This window comes from Mustela nigripes, unplaced genomic scaffold (genome assembly GCF_022355385.1).
Source record: "Mustela nigripes isolate SB6536 unplaced genomic scaffold, MUSNIG.SB6536 HiC_scaffold_76, whole genome shotgun sequence".
Lineage (NCBI taxonomy): Eukaryota > Metazoa > Chordata > Mammalia > Carnivora > Mustelidae > Mustela > Mustela nigripes.
The window spans coordinates 242,171-267,303 of NW_026739491.1; the positions used below are offsets into that span (position 1 = coordinate 242,171).

Genomic DNA, 25,133 nt, shown 5'->3' on the forward strand with positions numbered 1-25,133 from the left:
TATATATATATATATATATATATATATATATATATATATTAGGAAATATCTGGGGTTTTTTGGAGAGAATTGAAGCTCTTGTTGGAGGGGAACTACTGCAACAACTTTTATCACTTTTTAGGAAGTAACTAAAGTGTTTGCTCTACACTTTTGAAAACAACTTCGGGCACCTGGGTGGGTCAGTGAGTTAAAGTCTCTGCCTTCAGCTCAGGTCATGATCCCAGGATCCTGGGATTGAGCGCCACATCAGGCTCTCTGCTCAGTGGGGAGCCTGCTTCTCCCTCTCTTTCTATGCCTGCCTCTCTGCCTACTTGTCATCTCTGTCTGTCAAATAAATAAATAAAATCTTTAAAAAAGAAAAGAAAAGAAAAGAAAACAACTTCAACACGGGAAAAAACAAGTTAGAAACCATATTTACTGCTATTTTTCTAATATTCTTAGCCACTGAACTTATAAGTTATGGTAACCTTACTTTAGCAGTATCTTAAGAGGAACAAAAAATTTCCTGGTACAGCAATTATCACCTGCAGATGGCCTAAAATTAGCATATTGAGTTAACTCCAGAAACAGCTTGTGAGCTGTGAAATGGAGTTCAGATAGATAGTGAGATTTCACAGAAACGCTTGGTATATGGTATAAATAACCAGATATCAAGATACCAATCGGTGCATACAAAGTAAAATGAGACTTCTAATAGCTTAGTTAAAATATCCTAGGTAAAACTTGATGTCAAAGAGAATTTTTAAAAAATTTAATTTAATGTGAACATAGTGAAGCCTCTCTTTTGCTTATGCATAGAATTTTAAGAATTATTTGTATACACATATAAGAAAAAGGCTTGAAGTCAAATTTATGATGAATTAGGATCTGATTAGGAGAAAAGAGAATTTAAGAACAGATGAAGGCCTTAATCAGGTTTATAAAAGCATGCAGATTTCAAGTTAACTTTTCTTAGGCTTTTTGGTGGTGTTATTATTTGGCAGATCAAAAAAAGATGTTCCCTTCTGTGACAAGGAGAAATAGTTTAGAGCCAGAATTTAAAAGGAGAAGCCAGTGATCAATGCAAAAGAATTTAATTTTTCATGAGAGGACTTGATGGATTATTTGGTCATTGGACATTCAACAAGTATTTCTGGCCCTTTAATAGCTAGGCATCAAAAATACTGCTTCTTCCTTCCTCTTTGTGTTAAGTCACTTAAACTTCTTGAGGGTTGGGTTTTTAAAAAATATTATTTATTTATTTGAGAGAGTGAGAGCGAGCAAGCACATGTGCGCAAGAAGGAAGAAGAGCAGAGGGAGAGGGATGTGCTGGGTGTGGAGCCCAGTGTGGGTCTTGATCCCACGAGCCTGAGGTCATGACCTGAACCAAAATCAAGAGTTAGACGTTCAACTGACTGTGCCACCTAGGCGCCCCTAAACTTCTTGAGTTTTAATTTACGTGTATAAAGGATACATTTTGGTGCTGGTTTCAGCAGCACATACACTAAAATTGGAATGATATGGAGATTAGCATGGCCATATGCAAAGAGGACCAGAAATTCATTCACCGTTCTATAATTTTGATGTTAACTTACTGTGGTAATCCTTTGCAGTATATACATAATATCAAATCGTTATGCTCTACAGCTTAAACTAATACAATGTCTTATGTCAGTTATTTCTTACTAAAACAGAGAGGGGAAAGGTATATTTTGAATATGTCCCCATACATCGAAGACCATCCAGAAAATATTTAATGTTTAGCTATTGATGTAGTTTTATAAGTAAGATTCTATCTTATGGGATGTTATTTTGTCTCTGATTGTGGATAATTTTTTGCCATTCAGAAAGGAAACATTTAATGTATGACATGCACTCAGTATAAGGGAAAAAATAGCTCCCATGTATGCATTTCTATTTCTTCGATATCCCAGCTAATGTGATTTTTTTTTTCTTTTTAAGATTTTATTTATTTATTTGACAGATAGAAAGATCACAAGTAGAGAGGCAGGCGGGGGGGAGGGGGAAGCAGACTCCCTGCTGAGCAGAGAGCCCGATGCGGGGCTCGATCCCAGGACCCCGAGACCATGACCCGAGCCAAAGGCAGAGGCCTTAACCCACTGAGCCACCCAGGTACCCCTCGTGTGGTATTTCTTAATGGATTATATTTAGGAGAGTAAGTTTATGTCTTGGGAAAAAAATCTGAATTAAACTTTACAACTCTGTGCAACCACTTGTTAATAGTCAAATAGTTCTGAGATCCCTGGTCAGAATAAAAGAATATAGACTTTGCTATATTCTTTTAAAGTCTAAGACTATAGACTTTGCTGGCTGTTTTCCAGGTTGATCATTGTCTACAAATCCCATCCTTTCTCTCTTTGTGTAGGAGGGCCAAACAGTTGGCGGCTACCTCAGTGAACTGAAGAGTTAGCTACTCTTCAGTTAACAAGTCTCATTTCATGCACATGTGTACGTATACGCACAGATGCATGCACATGTTACGCACACGCAGGCACACCTCCCTGCCATTGGATGAGAATGTCTTTATTATCAATCTGCTTACCCTGTTTCTGGTGGTCTCAGGTCTTGGAGGACTGAATGCTCACTTCTCTCCATGGAGTGCTTGGGGACCTCCTACATTAGCTAACCATTATGGTCCCCTGAGGAAATGTGCTGAATAAAAAATGTTTTCAGATTTTGCTAGGAATGCATGTAATATATTCTTACAATAAAATACTCTATGATGGTTAATATGCTTGAAGTACGTCTGTTTGCGCTAGCATGGGAAGCTGTCCGTGAAGTGGTACGATATGCAAATTGCGTGACATATAGATAACAGGATGCTCGTGAATTTCTTTATAAGCTCCGTTCAACAAAGGGTTTTCTCAGTGCATCATTTCTATGGCATATATTGTAGTTTCTTGCAGCTGTTTGCCTTTTTGTATTCTATTCCTTCTACTGGAATATTTTTTCCGCCTGATGAATTCCTATTTATTCTTTCAGAACTTAAATGAAATATAATCTGTGAAGCTCTAGACCTGATTCCCCAGACATAACGAGTTTTTCTCCAAAGCATTAGGGCCCTCTGTTCTCACCTCTGTTGTACCACTCATGGTGTGTCTTGTAATGATTTGTTTATATGTACATGTATTCTCTGGCTAGGTAGTGAGCGCCTATCCACCAGCCCAGGTTTGAGTACATAACGTGGCCTCGACAAAACTGAAGAATGTCTCTTTTTATTGTTTTGTGTTTCTCAGGCCATAGTTGATATGCATAGAACATTTTGAAAGCTCTTTTTTCTCCTAGGTTTGAGAAAGTAACATCCTCTGTGTTTTGTGATTCCAGCTCTTCAACTCATTCATATGATTAAGATTTTTTTTTAAGATTTTATTTATTTATTTGACAGACAGAGATCACAAGTAGGCAGAGAGGCAGACAGAGAGAGAGGAAGGGAAGCAGGCTCCCTGCTTAGCAGAGAGCCCAATGTGGGGCGCAATACCAGGACCCTGGGATCATGACCTGAGCCGAAGGCAGACGCTTTAACCCACTGAGCCACCCAGGCGCCCCTGGTTAAGATTTTTTTTAAATTTCATTCAGGGGCACCTGGGTGGCTCAGTGGGTGAAGCATCTGACTTGGGCTCAGATCATGATCCTGAGATCCTGGGACTGAGCTCTGCACCAGGCTCTCTGCTCAGCAGGGAGTCTCCCTTTGCCTCTCCCCCTGCCCGTGCTCTCTCTTTCTCTTTCTCTCTGCAATAAATAAGTAAAATCTTTAAAAAATATAAAAAAATAAAAAGGATAAAATTTTAAAAAGGATAATTTATAAACCATAAAATTCATCCACTTTGTGTATAATTAATAGGTAAATAAATTCAGAGTTGTGCAATCGTCACCAAATTCAATTTTAGAACAATTCCATTACCCCAAGAACATCCCAACTGAGGTATTTTTCAGTATTGGTGGAACTATCCAGAAACTTGTTGTCACTTGAACTTGATGACCTCAAACTTTGTCATTATTTTTGGCTCTATACTGCCAGACATGACATGGTTAAAGGAGGCCTACATACGTAGTGGCACTGCATCCTGAAACAATAGTGCCTCCTGGCAATAAGGGACACTAATTCCTCTTCAGAGGCTTGCTGTGTGACAAGCTCTGTGCTGAGTCCATTACAAACATTACCTCGTTTGAGATTCAGAATAGAATAATCTATATTGAAAATCTTTAAAAAAAAAAAAAGGGGGGGGGGATGCCTGGGTGGCTCAGTTGGTTAAGCAGCTGCCTTCAGCCATGTTATGATCCCAGCGTCCTGGGATCGAGTCCCACATCGGGCTCCTTGCTCCGCAGGGAGCCTGCTTCTCCCTCTGACTCTGCCTGCCACTCTGTCTGCCTGTGCTCGCTCGCTCTCTCTCGCTCTCTCTCTCTGACAAATAAATAAATAAAATCTTTAAAAAAAAAAAAAGAATAATCTGTAGTGTAGATGCCTTCTTTATATAATCCATATGTATGTTGCAGAGAAGGAAGTAACTCGAGATCACACTGCTAGTAAGTAGAACGGCTGGGATTTGAACTTGGACCTGACTGTGTCCCACATTTACCTGAACATACCGTGGCTATATATTGAGCAATTGCAGTGTGTTCCCATAAAAAGGCACATCTTAGGAAATGTGTAGACAAGTTTGAAGAGTTATTTCATCTGAAAAGGGAGGAGGTAACTATGGTGTTGAAAGGACCAGCCCTGAAATCAGCTTTTTCTCTCACTTGGCTCCATCCAGTTGGGTTTGAGGCCCTGGGGGCATATCCTGAATTGGGTCAGCAGACCTAGAAAAGAGAAGAAACAGGGGCATGTTGTAAAAAATTATAAAATACTGAGGCCATTTGGGTTATCAGCATAATCTCTGATTAAGTGTGCTTTGGGAGTTATTTGATCTTTGAGTCTTAAAATGTTACCATCGCTTGGTTTTCGTCAACACAAATGGTCAGTTTTATTAGTTAGAGTAGTGGTTTGGCTGCTGTAACAGAGACCTAGCAGTGGCTTAAATAAAATAGTATTTTTCTCTCATATAAAAAGCTGGGTAGGAAATCAAGGTTTGACATAGTAGTTCCCCAGTCATTAGGGATCCTGCCTCTTTCCCTCATTGCTCTGCCCCTATTATCACACAGCTCTCAGCTTGCGGTTCAGGTGGGTTGTTTTAGCTCCTTCCACCGCATGTATCCAGCCGTCAGGTGGAGGAATGTGGCAGGAGGAGGACACGTGTTTTTCTCAACTTTCAGGCCATGACCGAGAACTTGCATGTGTAACTTCCAATCATATCTCCTGCTATAGAACACAGAGAGCATGTGCCCCTTGTTCTGTGAAGACGACTTTAATATGAAAAACATAGACCCGTATGTAAGAAGGAGGGAGATATGGAATGCTTTAGGCCAAACTCTTTCTCTTGATATCTTTTTTTTTTTTTTTTTTTAATCTGGGCCAGAAGATTCGGCCAAATCCAGAAACTTCTGTCAACATGATTCCCCTAGGCTTTGAAGACACTTCTTTGTTTCGAAGTTGGCAGTGTGTCAGTCTGTCTTTCATGCGGCAGTGTCAGTTTGAACTTGTTTTTCCTGGAAAAGTATATGCAGCAGCTCCCGGCTTGACATCTGGTTTGGGAGCACTGCATAGCAGATTTTACCTTGTAAAGCTGAATACATTTTCTTTCTTCAAAATATTTCTAGGAAAAAAAATTATTTTCTCATCAGAGCACTGTTTTCATTAAGACATAGTATTCAAGATAAAACACTTAAAATTCCTGTGTTTGGCATGCGTGCCAACTTTTCTGTGACAGAGCAGCAGCATTTGCTTCTTAGAAAATTGATGATACCTGCAAATCAAGAATTCGTGTTCTAACCTCAGTACTTAACTGAGACATGGCCCTGATTAAGCCAGTGGGTGTCTTAACTGTTCTTAGTTAATAATACCTTAAAACAGAATTTAGGAGTAGCCTCTCATCATATTATATGTATTTTTTTAAGATTTTATTTATTTGTTTGAGATAGTGAGAGAAAGCAGGAACGGGGGAGCAGAAGGAGAGAGAGAAGCAGACTCCCCATGAGTAGGGAGCCCAACGTGGGGTTTAATCCCAGGACACTGGGATCATGACCTGAGCTGAAGGCAGATGCTTAACCGACTGAGCCATCCTAGTGCCCTGCATTATATGTATTTAATCAACAATTCCAAGGCCCTTTGAAAATGCAGGTGTCATTTTTCTTTGTTGTTGGTTTCAAGATATTACAGATAACCTTAACTTTCTTGAAGGATGTGTTTTACTCACAGCTAGCTAGACCAACAAGGGTAATGAAATGTCAGGATACACTTAACATTTGCCAACCTGTCACTTTGGGGCATTCTTCTAAAGGCCTTTTTGGTAGGAAAAGATTGTTTGAGCACTTAAGATTAGGAATCTTAAGGGATCTTGGTTCACAGATACTCTCTTTGATAACGTATGTCCCTTTCCAGGAGTACATTTTGGGAGACTAGAGCTCACTGTTAAGTCCTTAATTATTTGAAGATCTCTGTGCCAGTATTAGGTTTCAGGCAAGGCCAAGTTTAGCCAAGTTTCCTGAAAGTATTCCCAGTGTTAACTCCAATGATTTCATCTGATTCCTTTTTATGCACTCTTTTTTTTTTTTTTAAGATTTTATTTATTTATTTGACAGACAGAGATGACAAGTAGGCAGAGAGGCAGGCAGAGAGAGAGGAGGAAGCAGGCTCCCCGCTGAGCAGAGAGCCTGATGTGGGGCTCAATCTCAGGACCTGAGCTGAAGGCAGAGGCTTTAACCCACTGAGCCACCCAGGCGCCCCCTTTTATGCAATCTTGACACAGCCAAATTTTATAGAGTATATAAAATAAACTGCTGTCTATAGAGTGGTGAGTGGTTTCGTGATTCTCTTCTGTTTTGAGAATGGCTTCTCTCCACTGTTTATCTGATGCCTGCAACCTCAGCCATCATGAATGTTTTGTTTTCTCTTTTGCAGATGACACGATTGGTGCTGCCCGGTATGGTGGAAAGGTGAGTCACGAGCACACTCACAAACACTAGAGAGACAGAGCTCATGATTATTTATAGGGAGAATCCTTTCTTTGCAAAATTCAGTAGAGTGACTAATGAACCTATCCTCCATGTCTTAGCAACAGAGTAATGTGCCTGGCGAGTCACACGGTAGAGCATGAGTCATCTGGTGGCGGAGGCCTTTTCCACTTGATTCCCTTTTTATTTCTCTCTCCAGGGTTGTGGTGGTTCCTTTAGATCAGGATTAAAAAGTCTGCCTGAGTCACCATCACCAACTCAATTGCCTGCTATTCTGAGGGGGTGGACAGAGTTCCTGGGGTATTCCCGGGAATGCCTTCTTAAAGCTATATGCTCTCAGAACTAAAATCAGTGGAGTTTCACAAAGCAAAACCCCATCTTCTGGTTGTTTAGTTTTTAAGGGGTGAATGGATATATGAGGAACTTAGGTATGTTATAAAATGGTTATAAGATGTCAAACCTACCTTTGGAACAGAAACCCACACCGTGGAGCCCCCTTTGTGTTCTGGCTTGGGAGGGGTTCCCCTAGAATATGTTAGATGTCTTCATTTTCATTGAGAAATGTGTCGTAGAGTTTCTTCTTGAAATAGCACAAAGTGTAAAATTGTAATTAAGCTCTGTTTCTCCCTTGGAAAAGCCTGAATGATGCCTTGGCTTTCAAAAGAAACCTGTTGAAAAGATCTGGGCTTGCATCTTGAGTTAGCTTGATCGTTTGCTAAATTTAGGGCTTCACAGTCATCCTTCCTCTGCAAAACAGCTTTGAGTTTGGAGGAGATCCAAAAGAATCATAGCTTCGGAAAGGGCATAGTCCAAAGACCCTACTTTGAAGAAACCTCTGTGACCAGCTACAGGCAAGGTTGACAGCTAATGTTTGTTGAGAACCTGTTACGTCCCAAGTGTTGTACTGAGGACTTGATGTGTGTTAACTCATTTAACTTCGATAGCCTCCCACCATTGTACAGAGGAGGAAGCGAGGTTAGGAATCCATTTTGTTTGGCATCTACAGAGATTGGTGGAAAAACTCCTTCTTTGCAGTTTTTGTTTGTGATTCCATTTTATATGAAGTTTGGTATATTTCAATTCCTGTAGTAAAATTTCCCTCTAAACACTCAGACTGCTTCGTGTTGGTCGACAGTGAGAGTGTGCCTCTGATGGTCAGATATGGAAGTGAACAGACAGTGGTCTAACCGGACAGAACCCTAGATTACAGAGAATTGGGGCCGACAGGGTAGAACGCTGGAGGGATGAAGTAAGTCATGGCCATCATCTTAATCCAGTTTCGCTATCTGCCAGTGACTCGGTATTAATTCAGGACAGTAAGTCCATCCATTAAAAATGAAATACTTAAAAACCACAGAAGCATTGGAAAAGGGATTTTTAAGTGTGTTGGTGAAAACCATATCAAAAAGAGATGATTGTTGTGAAGTAATCTTGCAGATCATAATGGATTTAAATAGTCATGGAATTCTAGTACTGTAATTAGTTGAAACCAGTCCCACCCTTATTTGATAGAAAGTGAGTCCCAAAGAGATTGAGCGCTATGAAGCTTCATGATTCGTTAGTAAATGATACAGACACAGAGTGCCAGGAACTTCACTCCTATCTTTAGAGACCTGGCAGCCTTGACTGCAGTTATAGCTAGAGCACCTAGATAAAAACCATGCAAAGAAGAGGAGCCATTCATTCAGCAGGCACTCACTGAGTAGAGTTTATCATGGAGCCATTCATTCAGCAGGCACTCACTGAGTAGAGTTTATCATGGAGTATACAGAAGACGAAGCCGATCTTTGCCTTTAGGAAATCAAGTTGATTTTAAACTAAATTTGAGAAATGATCTGGTGGGAAGCCGTCATAGGCTGTGGACTGAAGCTGACACCGTGAGGGTGATCGTGGCTCTTGCTAAGAACTGGTAAGAAATATAAGTGGACTTTATCCATCAGTACTTTTGGTCAGAAAAGGGAACAGCGAAGTCCACTCGAATTAAGAGTTACTGGTTCTATTAGTTAAGGTAAGCTAACTGCTGTAAGAGACCATCCTAAGATCTCCGTGGCTTACCATTCTAAAGGCTGACTTTCTTCCTCCGGGTACATGGCCAGTATGGATCAGTGGTTGGGGCTGTGCTCTACCCGGCCATTCAGGGATCTCAGACTCCTTCTGTGTAGGGGCTGTTCTTCCCTTGGACCTAGCAGCTCTCTGCTGCGTTTTCTGCATCCAGCTAGCAGGTGAGGGAAGAGCGAATAGGATGACTTTATGGGAGGTTTCATTGGGCCAGGCCAGGCCTGGAAGGGGTATACATCACTTCTGCCAACAATTCATTGTCTAGAACTCAGTCACAGGCTACCACTAACTGCACACGAGGCCAGAAATGTTGTTAGCTGTGTGCCCAAGAGGAGAGGAAAAACTCCAAGGTAACCGATCATCTGGAAGCCTTCTTCCTCGTACATATAAGTGATTTTATTATAGCCTGTCCTTAAACGGCATATTTCCTATGGTTGGTTTCCATAGGAGTCGAATTTCCATTGAGGCAAGCAGAGTCCTTTCTAAAGATCCTTTGTTGTTGTTGTCGTTGCTGCTTTTCCCCTTTCACTGATTCTACCTCTGATGTATGAGATTTTCCAAACCCTCTAGAACGATAGCCTAAAGCCAACTCTCACTAAACAAGTACCTATAATTAAACTAAGGTATTATTACCACAGAAATAGAAAGTGCATAATTACATTATAGAGGAAACTTGCTCTTTCCACTTCTCTGGAATTATAAACATTGTGTACAGCTGGAGCCAGGAGGTGGTTGCCATAACAACCATGGAAAAGCTAAAAATAGCCCCTTTCATACTGTATTGCTTAAGGTGGAATTATGACATGTTACCGTGTTTTAGGGCAGGCAGTCCTCTTTCATGTGGGAAATGTTTGCAAACTTCCTTCAGCAAAGCACGATTCGTATAATGTATTTGGATTGCCGGTTCTAATTATGTGTCTGACCCCTCTGTTCCACAATTCTTTTCTGACATAGAACTCTGTTTTGATACGTTTCTCAGTCTTCTGGAGAGTCTGCTGGAGAATTGTCTGGACCAATTTCAGTGTTATATTTAAGCTTAAAAAAAAAAAAAAAAAAAAAGTAAGGACCCTCCAGGAGCTCCCTTTTGAGCTCCTTGATAAGAAATGGAAATGGGAAGCATCATCATGGCGTCTTTTCTGCACAATCTCCCTTACCTGCCATCAAACTCTGTATACAGTTAGCCGCCCGCATCAGAGTTGACCCTGTGTTCCAGTCCTCCACGGGAGCACTTATACCTCCCCATCTCTCTCCCCAGCATCACAGGGCAGTGCCGACCTTCCCGAGGAAGGCGGAGATCAGCGACTTATTCAAAGGAGACCTAACACTTCCTCTGTGACAGTAGTATTTTTACAGAGCTGTGGGCAAGGATACTGCAGCAGTCCGATAGCATGGTGGGGGCATTTATGGGAAAATAAAGGCCTGACAATTTTTTTATCCAGGTGACAGTTAAGGAGAGCCTTAGGATAGGGTTTCTTTCCACAGGTCTGCGGGAATGCTACGAGAGAGCAGAGCTATGAGAAGCTATAAATACCAGATACTGAATTTTATAGGGTTGGATGAGTTTGACCTTTGGCTTGTAAAAGGGCTAGTAATTGAAGAGAGTATGTTTCTACGAAAAGGCGCTTTCTTATCAGCAGTGGTGTCTTCTGTTTTGTTTTTGCAGCATTTTAGTTCTGGTAGATCCTCGGTAATTTGTACCACTGAGACACCATCGTGTGGCTGTTAGCAAGGAAGCAGTGTGATTAATTAAGAATGTTCTATCACAGAAAATATGACTTGACTTGTTTATTTGTCATAACAGGCTGGGAAGTGTGCCGAAGTAAGAGCAACACGCGTCTTCATTATGGAACTTGGGCACATATTGTTAATGTACCTTCCGATCTTAGAATTGTTCCCCAAGTCCCCAGAAAATGAGAGATTAACTAAGGTTCGGTTTTCTGTTTGTTTTCGTGTGCAATTAAGCGCAGCCCATTTTGTCCTCCTGCTTGATATAACAGAGCTGTCGTGAGTCTGGCTCTGCCATGGAAACTGGTTTGACGTCACTAATTCTGCTTAGATGGAGGGATGGAGGATTAGAGACAGACAAAGTAGTTGATTTTAAAGACGAGCCCTTTGTGCCTCGCAGTCCCAAATGTTCACCACATCCCTGCATGGAGAATAGATACTGTATACAGTACAAGGATTAAGACAGCTCTACCAGTGTGTTGTTTATGATTCACACAAAACTAAGTTGAATATTATCATCCTTGGAGAGAAAGAGCATTCTGTGCTGTTGTGTGTGTGGGTGGGGAAGGAAGGTTTTTGCCAGACAAATTCGTGAGCTGCTTGTTGGCACAGAGTTTTCATGGAAGGGGTGTTTCTCTGCTGTCATTATGATACAATTATAAATGCTCTTTTATTTCCTCAGGTCTAGTGCGTTCTTGCTTTAGACTTCGTTGGTCTTGGGTCTGTTTAATGTGGTCTTAGAGTACAGATACTTTGTTTGAAAACGTTCTCTCAAATTCTGACTTTTCACGAACAACCAACTCCTAGCTCCCAGGCATTTTAACTGGGGTAGAGTATCTGAGAAACGAAGATCTTAGTTGCGTCAAGGGGTAAACAATTAAAGGAGCACACGTGCATAATTGTGACGTATTTGATTATTGGTCTATTATTTTTGAAAATGGGAAAGAAGTTTTTATTGTCTTTAAATAAATTTTTTCTGTATTGAAATCATTGCTTTGGTGAGTGAAGTTAAAAGTGTGTTCTGTTTTGGTAAGATCAGAATTTCATTTTTAAAATGCATTTGAGGGGCACCTGGGTGGTTCAGTTGGTTAAGCAACTGCCTTTGGCTCAGGTCATGATCCCGGAGACCACGAATCGAGTCCTGCATCAGGCTCCCAGCTCCACGGGAAGTCTGCTTCTCCCTCTGACCCTCTCCCCTCTCATGCTCTCTCTCACCTTCTCTCTCTCAAATAAATAAATAAAATCTTTAAAAAAATGCATTTGATAACATTAAACTTTAATTTTGGAAGACTTGTAAATTGCATTTCATGTGTGAGGAATGAAATTAAAATTTCATTTCATTTCAAAATTAAGATTTTTGTTCAAGGGCACATGTAACCGCCCACCAATCTGAGTGTAATGGAGCACACAATCCAGCTGACAAAACCAGCCGCGCTGTACCCCAGCTTCCATGAAGAACACGATCATCTAGAACTCCTCTAAACTAGCTTTTCTTCTTCATTTGCTCCAAACGATTGAGGCCATGGCAATTCCTGGTTACACCAGAAGAGGTTAAAATAAAATGCTAACCTAAAGTCACAGGAGTGCTTAAGGCTTAGACAGGGGTACAGCTTGTCAGGATTTAAGGTTACTTCTCAGAAAGCATTCTGTGTTGTGGAAGACACCATAGCTCTCTCCTCTTTCCTGTGATTGAGGTCTGCTCTGAGCTTAAAAGTGACACCTTGTAATAGATCATAAATACGCTTCTCTCTCTCTTTGTCTTTTCCAGGTTTGTTGAGATACATTTCACATACCATACAATCCATCCATTAAAGTGTACAATTTGGTGGTTTCTAGCATGTTCACAAAGCTGTGCAACCATCCCCACAATCTAATTTGAGAACATTTTTAACACCCTAAGAAGATAGGGATATTTTAAACATCGTTAATTAGTATTATTCTCTTAAAGGTCTCCAGTAACAAAAGTTGCCTTTTAGTCCACTTTGATCAGAGGAGTTTCTCACAAATAGATAAAATCAAAATCTTAAATACTTATTCCTAATTACTAGTTTTTGCCCTAGAGTGATTGGGTTCTAACTCTTGATAGGCATTCTTACTCCCTTCTAGTATTTAAAAACAAAAGCCTTTTGGGGCACCTGGGTGGCTCAGTCGGTTAAGCCTCTGCTTTCAGCTCAGGTCATGATCTCAGAGTCCTGGGATCAAGCCCCACATCAGGCTCTCTGCTCAGCAGGGAGCCTGCTTCCCCCTTTCTCTCTGCCTGCCTCTCTGCCTGCTTGTGATCTCTCTCTCTGTCAAATAAATAAAGTCTTAAAAAAAAAAAAAAGACTTTTTTTGGTCTCTGAGATACAAACAAAACATGCAAGAATCATATATCAGTGCATAGACTAAATATTTCCAACTTTCTTTAAAACCTCAATATAATACTTTTAAATTTGACATTTGATTTCAGTGACCAAAATATGAGTGGATTTCACTGTTCAGGAACATGTGTATTACTAGTAAAGACTTGGGTTCAAAAATGAAAACACAAGACGACAACTTGTTTCCAGGGACACAGTAAGCTAAGAGTCCAGACTTCCGTCTGATGGTTGAAGTGGCATCTCGCCTAGGGGCTGGCAGATGGACTCAGTGATTTTGGGGGATTATTTCTTTTCAGATTTATGTCTAAAATAACGTAGATTCCATTTAATCATGTTTCTTTTATTATTTTGCATATTTTATTATTTTGCATGGGTCTATAGAGTTCTTTTTAAAAAAATGCTGAAAAAATAGGTCTTGGGGGAGGTAAATTCGGAAGAACAAGGGGAAGCTGAGTGGAAGGAAAGGAGCCTCACCTGGAGGACAGGAGGTGGGTAGGGTTTGCTTGAAGTAGATGAAGGGGACTGACACCCCACCCACTACCCTGAGAATAATGGATTTGTTGGGGGAAGAGTGGCTCTTAATTCTGTTGAAAATTCCTAAAGCCCTAATTCCAAACTTTACCCAAACTGGATGTACTTGCTGGCCACTAGTGTATTTACAGCATTGCTTTCCTCCAATTATTGTTCATTTATTAGTAAAATTAGTAATTCCTAATAACTTTCTGACTTGGACCTTTCAGTAGTCTCTAGAAGTTACAGTAGAAATTGAGCTTTGCCTTTGGGCAAAGAATATGGTTTGATCTCCTATAGAGTTGCATAATTTTATAGTCAACTCTTTGTTTTGTAACCAAGTAGCAACAGCCTGGAGGAAGAAGCAGGGCAGAACATAACCATTCGCTTGTCACTGGGAGATTTTATTAAGCACCTGTTACATGCTCAGGACTGTGCAGGGGTGTTGGAGGAAACGTGTAAGGTAAGGGCTATGATGTGTAGAAACTTAGGGTTTTGTCGAGGGAGAAAAGCATTTATACATATGCGATGATTAAATACTACAGCAAGGTAGTTTGTGCTACCAGGCCAGGATTATGAGAGTGTTTCTAAGAGCAAGGATTCTTGGTGATGTGGCCAGAGAAGACCTCTGACAGGAGAGATCAACCGGAGGAGATTGTCGCTCTGATCTGGTCATGCCCCGGATTACTAAAGCAGAAATGAGCTAATCGCAGACAAGAGCTATTTTTAGTTGATTGAGTTATGCCTCATTCACTGACCAAGGATATCATGTGCTATGAAAGGCAAGGAGAGATGTCTGTTAGAAAAACAGTTATATTCTGTTTAAAGTAATTCTATGTCACGAACTGTAATTTACAAGCCATTGTGTCTGTGATTTCATTCTGTTTACTTGGTGCATTTTCCTTTTCAGATCTAAAGGGGCAATTCTGAATATCTCCTCTGCCAGTGGCATAGCCCCAGTTCCACTGTTGGCCATCTACTCTGCAACCAAGGTGAACAATTTTTTAGTCAATCATGTCAGGCTAAGAATGATGAGAAATAACTATAGAGGCTTCTTGGAGTTCTCTTCTTGGCTGTTTTCAAATGGACTGGGAAGGAAAGGAATGAGGCACTAAGAGCTCAGATTCACAGATGCTTTATTTTCCTGGCAGTCAGCTGGTTTTAAAACCGATACAGGCGTACCTCTGAGTTACCAGAGGCTTGGTTCTAGACCCTCACAATAGCGCGAATATCACAGTAAAGCAAGGCCAATGAGTGGTTTGTTTTCACAGTGTATATAAAAGTTACGTTTACACTAGGGTCTGTGTGGAAAAAAAAAGTTATGTTTACACTACACCGTAGTCTTTTAAGTGTGCAATAGTATTATGTGTGCAATAGCATTATGTGTGTAATAGCATTATGTCTCGAAAAGCAATGTACCTATTTTAATTAAAAAATACTTTATTGCTAAAATTTGCTGTCCTCTGAGTCCTCAACATGTGGTAATCACTGAACACAGATCACCATAATAAATATAATAATAACGAAAAACTTGAAATATTACGAGAATTGCCAAAATATGATGCAGGGACAAGAAGTGAGCATATGCTGTTGGAAAAATGGTGTCAGTAGACTTGCCTGATGCAGGGTTGCCACAAACCTTCCACTTTGTAAAGAACACAGTCTGTGTGATGTGCAGTAAGGCGAAATACAAGGAAACAAGGTATGCCTGATTTTGTGCTTTCCATGGAGAGCTGGCCTAGGCCAGTCAGCTCTGTTGATCAGAACATGTTGATGATGGCGGATTTGGCTCATGAATGAGTCAGCTTCCTCATCCAGCAAAAGTTTGAACTCTGCAGAGCTAAGTGAAAGAATTTGCCACCAGTCAGGACATAAATATACATAGTAGGTACAAGACAGCCCGGATCAGAGTGTGAGTATTTTACATTATTCAGAATTCATAGGTATTTATTGTCACTTCTGGAGTGAGACAAGGATTTTCTAGAACTCTGTAAGATGTCATAATTCTATACAATATCACCACTCACCTCTTCACATTACTAGGAGGAAAAATAATTTAGAATCCATTTCCGGCTGCCGACAGGTCCATGGTGTCTTCTTACCCGTTGCTGAGGCATACGACACATCTCTGAAATGAAAGTAACCATTGAGATGCTGAAATTAAACAAGCTTTTAGGGGAAAATGAGCAAAGTATAGTAAGAACTTGCGATATGTCAGAGAAGGAAAAGAGCAAAATGTTTGCCTTCTTTTTCCCTTGGCTCCGTATCCACCGGAAAAACGTGAACAGTGACTACTGTTTTGAAAAAGCAAGGCACCACGCCCCCTCCTGCCATCTTCTTGCTTTCTGTATCTCTGAAATATACAGAAGGTGGGTTTAAGATGAACACCATGTTTCTTGAAGTGATTTTTGGACCCAAGCTTCTCACCCTGTTCTGCTCTGTGGGCATAAGACTATGATTAATTGGGACCCCAGCAGAGTCATTATTGATACATTATTTTAAGCCTGAGGTGGAGTCCATATTTGAAAAATGGGACATTATATTTTACAAATAGATTTAAAAGTATTCTATCAGAAGAAGATGGGCTGTCACATTCATCCCTACACTTCTTGGATCTTTCCATCCCCAAGGACCAAAAGGATGCTTGCTCTTTTCTTTACTGACAACAAAATCCCTATAGAGGAGAGTTGAACAGAATTCATATTGTGTTTCCGTTCGAATGGCAAGTGGGGAGGAGGAACCGGAGCCTTTGTTATATAATAAAACATTTCTTCTTGGAAAGTAATTTTCTGAAAAAAATGAAAGACCCTTTGCTGGTTAAGTCAAGATTTTATCTTGAGATTATATTTGGTAAGAGAATACTTAATTTAGTGGCAGATAAAAACAACTTGAGGTTTTGAGGGTTTTTTGTTTTTTTTTAAGGTCTCTTCTGCATTGGAAATAAGAAGAATGATTAGGAACTCAGTGTTAAATGGTTAGTTTGTTATTTGTGTTGCCATGACTACTGATCAGACCAATTGATGCAATGTATGTGTTTCCTTCTCACTCCCACCCCATCCCAGGCTTTTGTGGATTTCTTCTCTCAGTGCCTCCATGAGGAATATAAGAGCAAGGGTATCTTTGTGCAGGTGAGTAGGGTTTGTCTCAGTTGCCTATCCCTGTTTTTGTGTGGTTTCCACAGCAACTGTTGCCGTCTTGGCAACGAAAGAAAATCACATTCCTAAAGAAGTGAGTGTGACGTTAGCACACCATTAAAGACATGATTTTTTTTTCTTTTATGCACTTAAGTCTAGATTTAAAAAAATTATCCCCTAGAATTCTGAAGTAGGGATACTTAAAGTAGGACCAAGTGCATGGTTTTATTTCTTAACAGTTTTATTTTGAGAAAATTGGGACTGTCAGTATCTCTTAGCTGCCAGGTGTGAAAGGTGTGCTGTGACTCCATTCCCAAAGCCACAGGGTAAGCATCGCAGGGGCAGGCGGAGGGCTGCATAAAACCCTCTCTTTCCAGAGCAAGGCTATGACTCTGGGGTGGTGGTGAGTTTTCTTTTCTTTTTCTTTTTTTTTTTTTAATTGTGGTAAAAATACCTAACAGAAAACACTTAAATCATTTTTCGATATTGAGTTCAGTGGCATTAAGGACATTCACACTGTTGTGCTACCATCAGTACCATCCCTCTCCAGAACTTTCTCATCTTCCCAAACGGAAACACTGTATCTATTAAAGTAACTCCTCACTTCCCCCTCTCCCAGCCCTGGACACGCTCCATTCTACTTTCTGTGGCTCTGAACCTGGCTACTCGAGGGACCTCACATGGGTGGAATCCCCAGTCTTGGTCTTTCTGCGGCTGGCTCACTGCACTTCGTGTCACATCTTCAGGATTCGCCCATGTTGTTGGCTGTGTCGCACTTCCCTTTTGCTTGACGGCTGAATGGAATTCCGTCGTATATACACGCCGTGTTGTGATTCTTCTTCGTTCATCAGCTGTTGGACATTTGGGTTGCTTTCACCTTTTGGCTGCTGTGAATAGCGTTGCTGTGAACATGAGGTGTACACCTATCTTTTTGAGACTCTGCTTTCAGTTCTTTTGGACAGGTGCCCAGAAATGGAGTTGCTGGATCAGGTGGCAATTATTTACGCGTGTGTGTGTGTGTGTGTGTGTGTCTGTGTGTCTGTGTGTATGTATCTTTTCTTTGAACTGCCTTACCTTTTCTTTAGAAGCTTACCTATTTTGTATTCCCACAACATATCAGGATTCCAACTTTTCCATATCCTTACCAATACTTATTATTTTGTTGTGTTTTTGTTTTTAAATACTAGCTGTCCTAATGGGTAGGAGGTGGCCTGTCGTTGTGGTTTTGATTTGCGTCTCCCTCATTCGTGATGCTAAACACCTTTTCGGTGCCCTTTCAGCTGGTTATTGGTCATTTTGTATCTTCTTTGGAGAAATGTCAGTTCAGATTCGTTGCCCTTTTTTACTTGGGTCGTTAGCTCTTTATTGTTGAATTGTGGGAGTTCTTTATATATTCTGGATATTAACCCTTTATCAGGTATATGATTTGCAAATATTTTCTCCTGCTCTGTGGGTTGCCTTTTCATTCTGTGGCTGTGCCCTTGGATGCACAGAAGTTTTTAATTTGAATGTGGTCCGTTTCCTTTCGTTGCCTGTGCTTTTGTGTCCTATGCAGCAAATCGTTGCCTAATCGAATGTGAAGCTCTCCGTTTTCTTTCAAGTTTTTTGGTTTTAGCTTTTACATTTAGGCATTTGATCCATTTTGATTTAATCTTTGTAGAGACCTTTGCTTTTATTATGTAGCTAACAGACACAACGCTGTGAAAGTATAATACCAAATATGAGAGGGAGCAAAGGTAGGGGGTTTTATGACTACCTGTCTCAGAGCAGCTCTCCTTGTTCAACACAAAGAAATAATGGCTCACAGTGTTTCCCTGCTTAGGCACATTTTTAATAGTATCTTAGAGAAGTTGCAATGCACATCCCTTTCGTACTCCCACCCACGACCTGCCCCCACTTCTCTACACACCCCATTGTTCATCATGGCTCTCTTTATTGCGAGCCTCATATTTCGGTTTTTGTGCCCCGAAGCCCCAGATGATCAGTCATCGTAATAGCTAATGTTTGAAGTGTTACTTTCCACGCACAGGGCTAAGTACTTTATATGTATCCATTTATTTCATTTTTATCTCGTAATGACTTCATAAGGTGGTGCGATTATCATCTTCTATAAATTTATGGAAATCAGGGTTAGAGAGGTTAAGCCACTTGTCCATGTTGAACCAGGCCTCAAATCCAAGGCCATTTGGCACCAAAGCCTTTGTTTTTAATCACTGGGCTCCTAACTTGAGGCCTTTAGGGCAGCGTTGAACACATTGCAGCCATCTATCTGTGCTTGGGCAGTTACGGACTCAGTTCCATTTCTTCCCTCATATCCTTGGATGGTCAAGGTGGCCCGAAGTGTGTCTGGATCTAGCTTCCAAGCCATTATATTCTATGGGTGGAGACCACAGCTAAGTCACCCACAGTGAGATGGCGTGGTAGGTAAGGGAAGAGTAGGGTCAATGTGTCCTCATCTTCCAGGGCCACCTAGATTCTGCTTCCTGAGGTCTCGCGCCTGCAGTCCTTAAGTATCATAGCCCTTTGATGTTCTTCTGATTTGCAGCCTCCCATTAATACGCAGCATACATGGCGGGGAGGAAGACAGGTTTTTGAGAACTCTGAATTTTACACTGAACTACCACACTCCCCCTTCTTCCCCTGACCCTGTCATTTCAGTGCAAGTAGCTGAAGTCTGCCGTGTGGAATGTGGTGTATTTCAGTGACAAGGAGCTGATAAAGCACACGTGGAATGTAGGGTATCACGTGCCACACAGTGTCGTGCCATTTCCTCATTCTGAGGAATCTGTTGTAATCAAGTTATTAATTTCATAATTTTTAAACACCTGCTGAGACTCAGTAGGATCTCACCGATCCATCAGCGGGTGGCCTTGAGGCAGCATGGCCAGAAGCTGCCAGTGGCTGAATGACAAAAGGGAGTATTAGACTCTGTGAGCGCAGACGAGCGATTTCTGAAATTCTCTGAATAGATGAGACTGTCTCCTCCCTCATTCCCACAGCTTTTTTCCCTCAAAGATCTTTTCTCCATATTCTCTGCCTATTAGCCTGGCGTGATTAGAAGCTACTCCAAAAACAGTAACAGTTTGTTTTTTGAAATGTGTAACTTTGATAAACTTGTTTTTCCCCAATAATGAATTCTTAATTATGTCATTTCATTGATCATTGTCTTCCTTCAGAATGCATTCATTTGAGGTTTAAATGTAGCGTGAATTTGGCAAAAAAGAAATAAAAGCTCACATGTTTGGGAAGGAAAGTACAGCTGTCGTTTCTGTGTGAACGTACCAGAATGCTGAAGTAGAATAGAATGTCATACTAGTTCTGACCAAAGGGACAGAAATAGCTGGTCCAAATAAAGCTCAGAGTTAAAAATTATTTTTTATTTTATTTTTTTTTTTTGGTGGTGGTTTATGTCTGCCTGTTTTTTGGACCGGGAGTTATTTACTGGCAATTTTTTTTTTTTTTTCCACTCCACCCCACATACTGTTTCCCGGATGGTCTTGCTAGAAGCCAAGTCAGGTAAAATGGCTTTCCTGCCTAGTCCTCCAGCGGCTGCCTGCCGGGTTTGAGATTGAATTCTGACTCCAGAAGGCCATCGCCTCTCTTGCCACTCATCATCCCTCCCTGCGTCCGGCCAGAGTGGGCCTGGAGTGTCCAACACATACTCCGCTCTCGGCGGACTGGCTCCTTGGCCGTTGCGCCTTTCTCCTCTTCTCCCCGCTCCCCGTCTCCCCACCCCACTCGGTTCACGCTGGAGCCGATGACCCCTGTCCGTCTTTCAAGGCTCAGGCCACATTTCACCTGCCCTGGGAAACCAAATCTCAGCTACACGATATGATTTTCCTTCTGCTCTCCTCGTTCTGCTTACGACCTCGGCCCGATACTCTCTGGCTCCCCTGCCTTCGCCCACTTCAATATATCCTTGAGATCTGGATTTTTTCTTTTTTTTATTTTTTAATCTTGTTTGTGTCTGTGGTTGCTAGTGGCACATGTAATTTGGGGCACACTAGGGACCTGCTTATTGCTTGGTATCAGGGAAGACTCTGGTTATGCATGGCCGTGCTTCTCGGTACACAGACATTCATTTTAAAGGCCCTTTGAGCTTCTTCTCTTGCTCCCATAGGCTCTGGTCTTGAATTTTCAACCTCTGTATCTAGAGGGCTTCCAGGCTAATGCTGTGTTGCCATATTTCAGTTTCTTCTAATCCTTGGAAGGAAAGCTATCATTTTTAGGTCTTCCTCCATGTGAAGGTATATCAGATTGCTCTTTGGGGAGAGAAAGAGAGTATGTTTTTTTTTGAATTTAGGTTGTTTTGTATTAATTTCTTCTTAATATTTTTCCTTTGCTTTTCCCTTTCCATCTTTCCCTCAACTTCTTTTCCATAATTTTGTGAGGATATTTAAATTTTCCTTCATAGATTCAGATTTGTCATGAAATAAGCATTTTGTGGAAATGTAAATGAACAGTGGAGATAGCAAATGAAAAAAAGGTGAATTTTGGACCTGATAAATTCTGTCCATTATGTTTGAATTGAGAGTAAGAAGTTCTTTCTTGAGTAAGCCTTATCAAAAGTATGCTGTTGGTATGTTGGTGAGGACTCTCTGTTCTCATTACTGCCTTATAATTAAAGCCTAGTCAGAATTACGCTTAACGGGGCACCTGGGTGGCTCAGTGGGTTAAGCCGCTGCCTTCGGCTCAGGTCATGATCTCAGGGTCCTGGGATCGAGTCCCGCATCGGGCTCTCTGCTTGGCAGGGAGCCTGCTTCCTCCTCTCTCTCTCTCTGCCTGCCTCTCCATCTACTTATGATTTCTCTCTGTCAAATAAATAAATAAAATCTTAAAAAAAAAAAAAAAAAGAATTACGCTTAACACTTTCAAAGGACAAAATCATAAGTGATCCGATTGGCTAGTGGGTGGCCTCCGTCCTGGCTCCTTCTGTCTGCCAGGTACCAACTAGCCATGAATGAATGTATAAGGAGCTAAGACTAAGCCAACTTCCTGAGTCATACTTCTTGAACGCTTACTCTGTGAAACCTTCACAAGCTGCCTTGTTTTTTTAAAAATGTCTTATTTGGAAATAATTTCAAATCTATAGAAAAGCTGTAAGAATAAGAATAATACAAAGAACATTCTAGACCCCTCTACCCGGATTCACTTAATGTTACATAACTTACTCCATTTGCTCTATTACTGAAAGGTAAGTTGCATACATCATGGTTCTTTACCTCTAAATACTTCGGTGTGCACTGCCAAAGAATAAGGATATTCTCTTATATAACCACAACACACTTATCAACTTCAGAGTTAACATTGACATCATATTTTTATCTAATTTACCATCTGTGTTCTAGTTTTTGACTCCATAATATTTCTTATGGCATTTTTTATCCTCCAGTTAAGAATTCAGCCTAGGATCGGGTACTCCATAGTTGTCCCGTCCCTTTAGTTTACTTTAATCTGGAATAAATCCGCAGCTTTTTATTGTTTTTATGACATTGACATTTTTAAAGAGCAGAGTACGCGTCCTGCTCCTTTTGATTGAACACTGCTTATTTGGGGTTTATCTGATGCTTCCTCATAGTTGATATCACGTTATGCTTTTCTGGCCAAAATGGCACGCGTGGTTTTATATCTTTCTCGGGACATCGTATCCGGAGACACACGATAGCCCTCTGCCCTTCGTTGCTGCTGTTGATTTGGTTGCTTCACTCAAGGTTCCCCCCAGTTTTTCTGCTGTAGAGTTACTGTCTTTTCTTCTTGCACTGCTAAGCAGTCCGTGGGAAAGCACTATGAGACCAAGCAGATATCCTGTCTCCCTGTCAGTTTAGTGTTCCCTAGGTTTAGCATCCTCTGATGATTCCTCACCAACCTGTCTTAGGAAGAGGTTTTTGATGATAAAGAATTCATGAAGCCCTGCTTCATGAGTGGGTAGTTGGTCAGTTCTGTGCAAGAAGTCTCGGCTTCCTCAATCCAGACCATGGTTTTATGCAGACCGCATTTATCACTGGTATGCTTGGGGGCAGTGAGGAAGGGACACTGGGCTTGGCATCAGCAAACCCAGGTTTTACTTCTGATATCACCAGTCGGTGATCATTATCTGACCGACAGAAAGCCGCTTCCTTACTTTGAGCCCTAGTCTCCCCTTTTGGCAAGTGGGGACAAATAATGGGGCAGGTGTAAGAATGCCAGAAATGGAATTGATATCCAAGTGTGAAGAAGAGAGGAAAGAAACTTACATTTATTGAGTATGTACAATATGCTCCATGTTTTCCACTATTTTGTTATATTTCTTGAGATAGATAGACCTCAACCTAGTTCCATTTTACAGCTAGGAAACAAAGAAGCAATAGGAGTTGTGTCACTTGTGTAAAGTCCGTCTAGTGTGTCAGACCACAAATGCCTGCTACTTGCCAGGTCCTTGGGCAGGCAGGGAGGTAACGAAGTGAATAAGACACCATCCTTGTCCTCAAGGCACACAAAGAAAGAAAAGACAGGTATTTAAACACATTAGAAAGATAGTAAGTCCAAAACTAGAGGTATATATTGTGAGCCGCATTTCTTCGATGTAGACAAATTTAGAGGGTACCTGGTAGTCTGTACCTGGGGATACAATGGCAAAAAGACGGAGAGAGATGGATGTGGTAGAAACTTATGTTTAGTTGGGAGACCGACAGTAAACAGGTAAACAGATACAAGAATTCTCATTCACGACAGTATCCAGTGAGAGCGCTATGGAGAAATTAGAGGGGGGTGATGTGTTCACGAATGTGGGGAAGTGTGGGGAACTTGCCCATCTCTGGATTTTAACCTGGGTTTGAATAACTCCAAAGTCTGTGTTCTTTCTGTTTCTCATGGGGGTGTTTCTCTGCACCATATAGTTTTCTTCCTTGGAGCTGGGAAACCAAGTCTCTGGAAATGCTATCAACAAGGAGACCATTTGCTAACTGAAACCATCCCTTAGGGTTTAGTTTGTCTGACTCTTTACCAGAGGACAGACGAGGACACAGGTCGAGACCACGAAACCCAGAGAAGGTGGTTGTGGTTTCACCTGACCTGAAACTGAAATGGGTTTTCTCATTTTTAGCATGAGATTGCAGAAGAATACTCTGTTTAGATGTGAACTTACTGTAATGGGGACATTCACTGGGCCCCCTTCTCTTAAGTTACCGCCTTCCAGTGCTTTGGTAAACTCTTGGGTGATGAGAGTTGGTGGTTTCGTTAATTCATCTAAATGTAGTTTTTAATCAGAATAAATTTAGAAAATAAATAGGACACATTGAGATGAGGGAAAAATAAAATTCAATTTTTTTTAAATGAAAGAAGATAGTTCTCTTTTATATTTTGTTAAATATTTTATAGCTTTGAATAATCATGGAGATCTTTGGGGCTTCAAAGACCTAGGAAGCTAAATACTGAGAAGCGGCTATCAGGATTGAAAACCAAATTCTTCATCCATTCTTCTTGTTAATTGCCAAAGCCAATAAAAGAAGGCAATGGACTGTGTCTTTCTCTGCTAGTGCAGATGGAATCTAAGTAGAACTATAAAGCAATATAATTCTCCCGAGAAATAATCGTATCTGCACCATAACTGCTCCAACTTTGAGAACTGGCTTAAGAATTTTAACTTTAGTCCTGTTGGAGGTCATCAGACTCTGATCCCTTCCAGCCATGTGAATCTCCATGTTTGTCATTGGTAACATCCACTTTACTTGACTCTTTACAACAGTGGTAAATCACAAGAAATAAAACCTTAAGAGGTAATAATTATAAGGTGTCGGAGTAAGTCCAGAAAGAACTAACAGGTGGTTACCTCAGGAGTCACTCTATAAATACGGCGTTCTTCCACTTTTTACAAGATATAAAAAGATATAAAAAGATATAAAAATTCAGCCAAGTTTTTCTTTCTAAATTTATTCCAGAAAATATAAACATTATACACCTTAGAAAATACCAGAATTCAAACCCCACACACTTTCACTGACAGTATTTTATTTAATCCTCATAATAGTAAAGTAAGAAGGATGCTATATCCCCCAGCTGCAAAGTAAAAAACTTAAAGCTCAGTATTTTGGTCAAGATCAGACAACTAGTAAGTGGTCAAGTCCACGTGATTTCAAAACTGACATTCCCCCACCTCATACCCTACTACCTCTTTCTCCCATACCCCAAATTCAGTGCATTGGGAAATCCTGTTGACTTCAGTATCCTTTAAACATAATCCACTATCTGACCACTTCCTGGGACCACCACTGCTACCGCTAATTTAAGCCATTGTGATTGTGTGCTCTGAATATTTTGC

The 25,133-nt window shown here is 40.8% G+C and overlaps 1 protein-coding gene across 1 annotated transcript in view; it reads left to right on the top strand.

Annotated features, from left to right (window-relative positions):
• Nucleotides 1-25,133, top strand: part of LOC132008188 (very-long-chain 3-oxoacyl-CoA reductase) — a 160,672-nt gene that overhangs the window by 128,511 nt on the left and 7,028 nt on the right. Inside the window, exons 7-9 of the mRNA XM_059386604.1 lie at nucleotides 6,998-7,032; nucleotides 14,614-14,695; nucleotides 16,766-16,831. Coding sequence (XP_059242587.1) covers nucleotides 6,998-7,032; nucleotides 14,614-14,695; nucleotides 16,766-16,831 — 183 coding nt within the window. The remainder of the gene's footprint in view (nucleotides 1-6,997; nucleotides 7,033-14,613; nucleotides 14,696-16,765; nucleotides 16,832-25,133) is intronic.